This window comes from Humulus lupulus, chromosome 4 (genome assembly GCF_963169125.1).
Source record: "Humulus lupulus chromosome 4, drHumLupu1.1, whole genome shotgun sequence".
In the NCBI taxonomy this organism is placed as follows: domain Eukaryota; kingdom Viridiplantae; phylum Streptophyta; class Magnoliopsida; order Rosales; family Cannabaceae; genus Humulus; species Humulus lupulus.
This window is the reverse complement of record NC_084796.1, coordinates 207,804,394-207,810,393: the sequence shown is the minus strand read 5'-3', so window position 1 is coordinate 207,810,393 and position 6,000 is coordinate 207,804,394. Positions and strand designations below refer to the sequence as shown.

Genomic DNA, 6,000 nt, shown 5'->3' with positions numbered 1-6,000 from the left:
GTCATTTCACGTCAGAATAATGAGAAGATTGCACCTACTACGGCTGATAACATGGAAATGAGATTTCAAAATGAATCAGCTACCTTTTCTTGTTTTATGTGAGTGAATTCAAATTTCACTGGTATTTTTAGCTTTATGTTTAAGAATCATTTGCTTTGTATTGTATTTATATTTTAACGAATATAGCCTGGGTTGATTCTCTTTTATACAAGTCGATGTATTCGTTTTGAGGGAACAAGTTTGGTGTAATTTTATGACTGTTGCCATGTGATGTAGTAAATGACTTGGAAACATGTACATGCCTCTTGGATTATGTTATGAAAATTAAAAATCAGCTTACAGTTTTGTTTACATTAAATGTAAGTTTGAAACCAAGCTGCCCTCTTATATCATGTTCCTGAAAACTGATCTACCAACATTCAACAGGTTAGTGCCAAAATATGAAGGCATTAAGCATATTATGCTCAAGCTGATGCTGTTTTATAAAATAATTATGTACAATTAAGATATAGATTAAACACGTTGTCTTTCCAATTGACCAGGACAAGGCTGAGAATAATCATGCGTTCCATGATGCAACTCAAAACTCAGTCAGTCTTGAAATAAAGTCAGTTTGTGCAGTAGGTGGAGAGAGACTGAGAGAGGCCAAAAATCTTGTTCTTCGCTTCAATCTTAGGGACTATAAAGGCAAAACCCAAATCTTTGAGAAGTTGGAAGAAACAGCTTCTAAAGCTCCCAAATTAAGATGGATTCAACAAGAATAATCCAAAGCGAAAATGATAGTTCAGCCACCATAATTGCCACCAACCAAGACCTCATCACTCAAATTCTTGTTCGTCTCCCAATCAAATCCTTGCTCAGATTCAAATGTGTCTGCAAGCATTGGCTTTTTTTCATTTCCAACCCTGAATTCTCCCACGGCCGTAAAGACTCCCTCACCATCTCAGCCCTTGTGATGCGTTTTTTATTCTGTACTCAACAATCCAGAATATCAATTCGTTCCTCTTGACAATAACTCCTCCGGTACTACTAGTCTTCCTCCTCCATGCAAGTCCCTAACTTTCGTCGAAGACCCCAAAGGAATTAGAATTCTAAATTCCTGCCACGGTTTATTGCTATGTTGCAGCTTTAATGCTGATCGAAAAGCAAGAAAATACTACGTTTATAATCCCATCACCACCAGCGAAAACAATTTCGCTACCCTCCCAAATCCCAACGGATTTTTTTTTCAACCGCGTCTACGGTTCAGTTCTTGCTTATGATCCTTTCAAATCACCTGACGACAAAGTTATTTGCGTTCTACGTTCCAAATTCAAGAATCGGTTTGTAATCGACATTTTCTCATCCGAGACAACCTCTTGGAAGCGCTTTGCCAGTAAAACACCCTTTGAGGAATACGAAATCGATTTCAATCGTGGGATCCATTGTAACGGTGTAATCTAACGGAAAAGTGGCTCTGTGAATACCCTTTTGCGCTTTGAACTCGAATCAGAGCGAGTAAACAAGTTTGCAGCCCTAAAAATAAAGGTGTCGGAGGTTGGCTTAGCCTTGAATACATTGGGACCTTCCGAGGTAATTTCCATGTATTCTGTGAGTGTAAAAAGACTAGAAACTATAGGGAGTACTATGTTTACGTGATGAAAAAAGATTACTCAGAGTGGATTACCAAGTATCGATTCGATTTGGATGCAGTGGCGATAAGTTACCCTGTGATGAGAGGAGTTTTGAGCTAAATAACCTTAAAAAAAAATTATGTTAGCTATGTAACCTTCATTTTTTTTTAAATTTAGCTACACTAATCTTCTCCTTTAATGAAACTTTTATATTCTAATAATGTGCTTTTTATTTTTATATATTTTTTAATTAAAATAATAAAAAATTAGATTTAAATTTTTATTTTTAAACAAAAACATATTCAACCCCCCATCATTCCTCCATCCACCATTTTTTCTTCATAATCTCTTCAAATCCTATCAAATCTCTCCAAATGTATAGAAAGATTATTTTGTGACACACTTACATACTGATTTTAGTGACATTGTTGGAAAAAAGTGATTACATTAAGGTAAGTAAATGAGAAACCCTAATTTTTTAATTTTTGATTTGAATGTAAAAACAAAGAAAGTTGTATTTTGTTTGTTTAGATGTTTATTTTTTCATATATATGTGGTAAAAATAACAATAAAAGTACCTTGTTAGCCATATTATAACTATTTTGTGGTTTTTGAGTTGAAAATGACGTTTTTCGAAATGAAACTCGTGAAGAAGATGAAACGCAGATCTCGACTGTGTACAGTTGAGCTCAACTGTGTCCAGTCGAGAAGATAGTTACAGTAGAGCTCGACCGAACATGGTTGAGATACTAGTAGAGCTTAACTGTTGCTCAATTATTGCTGATTTAGATAGTAGTTGAGGTTCACTAGATTTGGTCAAGATTAGTATTTTAAATTTTGAATCTTTCTTGATTTGAATGTTAGAACTAAATATTTGCATTTTGTTTGCTTACAAATTTGTTTCTTCATAAATATGTGGTAAAAATAACAATTAAAGTATAATGCTACCCATATCATTACCATTTTGTGGGTTTTGAGTTAAAAATAGTGATTTTGCAAAGTGAAACCCATGAAAAAGATGACATTGCTTAGTTCTTGCCTTGGTACAATCGAGCTCAACTAGGTAGAGATGTTCGAGATAATGGTAGAGCTCAACCGTTGTTTTATTGTAGCTAGTTGAGATACTAGTAGAGCTCAACTGATCTTGGTTGAGATTTATATTTGTAATCTATAAAATTGTTTCATCAACATTTTTGTCAAAAAGATAAATTACATTCTTTGTAAAAAAAAATATTAAATTCAATCTATATGTTAATTCTAGTAGTAGAGCTCAACTGTTGCTCAACTATAGTTGATTGAGATACTAGTAGAGCTCAACTATTGTTCAACTATAAGTGATTGAGATATTAGTAGAGCTCAATTTTTCTCAACTATAGTGGGTTGAGATACTAGTAGAGCCTAACTAGACTTGGTTGAGATGCATATTTTTAATTTTAAACTTATTAATTATAATTTTAACATTAAATAGATTTCTAATGTTAATAATCTATTCTCGTTACAGGAATGACTCGAGTGGAAATCTATGCTCAATATGATGGGGAATGGAAGAAAGAGCAAGGGTTGTATAAATGGTCACCAAAGAATAAGGAAGTTATATCTATCATTGTTGATGACTCCAATATTACTTTTGAGGTGGTATTGGAGAAATTGTATAAGAAGATTGGGGTGAATCAAAATGATATCGAATTGAAAATAAGTTACTTACCTATCATTGTGGGAGAAAATATGCCACCACTCATTTTACGAGGGCATGAATGTCTTGCAGCTTATCTTTTGGATTGTGGAGAGAACAATCGTAGAGTTGCACTACGTGTGGAGCTCATTAAGAGAGAAGATATATGTGACATGGAAGTTGAACGCAACATGAAAGAAAATGAACAAAGTTTAGTAGATGATTACTTTGACCGTGAATTCTACTTTGAAAATAATATTTGTGATGCTGCTTCTGCACCAGGCGAAAGTGGTGTTAATCTAGGTTGTGAACCTGTGGACCTTCTTAACAAAATGACAACATCATCATCTCCAACTCCAAATCACATTGACCCACTGAACTACTATGATTCGTTGGACCACCATGATGAACAAAAACAAGTCCCTAGTGAAGACACATTTAGTTTCCCAGATGGGTTAGATTTGGCAATTGGTCAAGAATTCAAGAACAAAGATGAGATAAAAACTAAGTTGAACGATATTGCAATAAAGGCTTGCTTTGAGATGGAAATTAATAAATCTACCAAGTCATTATATGTGACAAAATGCATTGACAAGTCATGCAATTGGGCAGTGCGTGCATCAAAAGTTACCAACTCAGAGCGTTTCACAATACGAACTTATTGTATCACTCATGCTTGTTCCCTTATTATCCGTGTTGACCCTTGTTTTGGTCAACTGACACGGAGTCAAAACGCTTGATGTGGATAGATGTGTTGGAATGAATATAATGACAAAAACAGTAAAGGACACAAGAAATTATAGTGGTTCGGCCCCAAGAACTGGTAATGACCTACGTCCACTTAAGCTATTATTGATATGAGATCTCAAAGGAGTGATAAAAGAACTAGGGTTCTCTGAGTTTCACAAACCTGAGAGAGATAAATAGTACAATCGTAATACAATAGCTCTAATTCTCTCGTAAGTATGTAATTTTAATTAAGCAAAAGCCAAAAGTCCCTTCCTTGAGCTATCTTTCTCTATTTATAGGCTTAAGGAAGATTACATGAATTTGTTACATATATTCTCTCCTAATTAATCGCAAAATCAGGAATCATTGGAGACAATCTCGGAATTGATTATGATCTCCACAAGATCATCTTGAAATATGCGGAGTGTACAACCATGCTAGTCGTAAGGAAAACTCAATTGCCACGCCAGGAATGTCTTATTGGTCGATATTCTAACAGAACTCTGCCAGGTGTCAGCCACGTGTTTAAAATCTCCTGCCACGTCAGTCATGCCTGTTTTTTGGATAACAAGCCGGAAAAAAAAGCATCGTCAAGCAAGTGCTGCAATAGTTGCTAATATCGTGAGGTCAAGTTTCGATGGTCAAAAAGAGACACCGAAGCCAAAAGCAATAATGACGATTATGCAGAACAATCACATGCCAATAACATGTTGGAAAGCTTGGAAAGGGAAAAAACTTGCGAACGACTTTCTTAGAGGTTCACTTGAATTAAGTTTTCAAAATCTTCCAGCTTACTTATACATGGTTCGAAAGATGAATCCAGGTACGATCACGCATTTGGAGGTGGATGAAGATTCTAAATTCAAATATGTTTTCCTAGCATATGGAGCATGCATCAAAGGATTTTGTTGCATGAGAAAGGTTATTGCGGTGGATGGGACTTGGTTGAAGACCAAGTACAAAGGTGTAATGCTCATTGCAACAGCACAAGATGGTAATTTTCATCAATATCCTATTGCTTGGGCTGTGGTTGATTCAGAGAATGATGCTTCGTGGTCATGGTTCCTTACAAAGTTATAAGAACTTATACCAGATGATAGTAATTTAGTCTTTATTTCAGATAGAAATCAAAGCATCATCAATGGGGTGTCAAATATTTATAGGAAGTTACAACATGGGCATTGTAGGTGGCATCTGTCTCAGAATATTAAAGCACGTGTCAGAGTTAAAGGTGTCATAAAATTATTCGAAGAAACTGCCAATGCCTATAAAGTTTCCGACTTCAACAAACTCTATGATGAATTGAAGAATAGATATCCCGTAGCAGTGAAGTATCTTGAAGAATCAAATCTCACAGTTAGTAAATGGGCGAGATCTCACTTTACAGGCTGTCGGTACAATATTATGACTACGAATGGTGCAGAATCTATTAATGCAGCACTGAGGGAACCTAGAGAGTACCCTATCATTGCGTTGTTGGAGGCTATGCAGGCAAAAGTCTCTGAGTGGTTCAACAATCGCCGCAATATTGTGGCATCTATCAATACAAAGTGTACACCTTTAACTCCAAAGGCAGACAATATTATTTGAAAAGATTCAAGAAAGCATCGGAAATGAATGTGAAACAACTTAATCGATTTGAGTATGAGGTTACACGTAAAGAAAATGATGCCATAATTGATTTAGGTAAAAGACAATGCTCATGTCGTGTCTTTGACCTTCATCAACTTCCATGTGTGCATGCATTAGCATCATATGAGCAAGCTGGAATAGAAGTGTATGATTTATGCTCTAATTATTATAAGTTGGAAACTTGGGCGTTGGCTTATGTTGATACCATTTATCCAGTCTCTCTATAAGAAGATTGGGATATCAATGAAGTTGAAGTATTGCCAAAGGTATTGCCTCCAAATGTCCCAATCAAGCGTGGTAGAGCAAAATTGAAAAGAATCCCATCAGTTGGTGAGGGAAAAAATGGATAAAAAG

At 35.5% G+C, this 6,000-nt stretch overlaps 1 protein-coding gene across 1 annotated transcript; it reads left to right on the top strand.

Annotated features, from left to right (window-relative positions):
- The first annotated feature begins 745 nt into the window (after nucleotides 1–745).
- Nucleotides 746–1,754, top strand: LOC133832834 (F-box protein At5g07610-like). Its single transcript, XM_062263120.1, has 3 exons — nucleotides 746–971; nucleotides 1,127–1,375; nucleotides 1,483–1,754. Exons 1-3 carry the CDS (start codon nucleotides 746–748, stop codon nucleotides 1,731–1,733), a joined length of 726 nt encoding a protein of 241 aa, XP_062119104.1. The 3' UTR covers nucleotides 1,734–1,754.
- Nucleotides 1,755–6,000: the final 4,246 nt, after the last annotated feature.

Coding starts and splice junctions, on each gene's coding strand:
- LOC133832834 (XM_062263120.1), top strand. CDS start 746: ATGGATTCAACAAGAATAATCCAAAGCGAAAATGATAGTTCAGCCACC. Junction 972..1,126: donor TGTGATGCGTTTTTTATTCT/GTACTCAACAAT, acceptor GCTATGTTGCAG/CTTTAATGCTGATCGAAAAG. Junction 1,376..1,482: donor CTCTTGGAAGCGCTTTGCCA/GTAAAACACCCT, acceptor TTGCGCTTTGAA/CTCGAATCAGAGCGAGTAAA.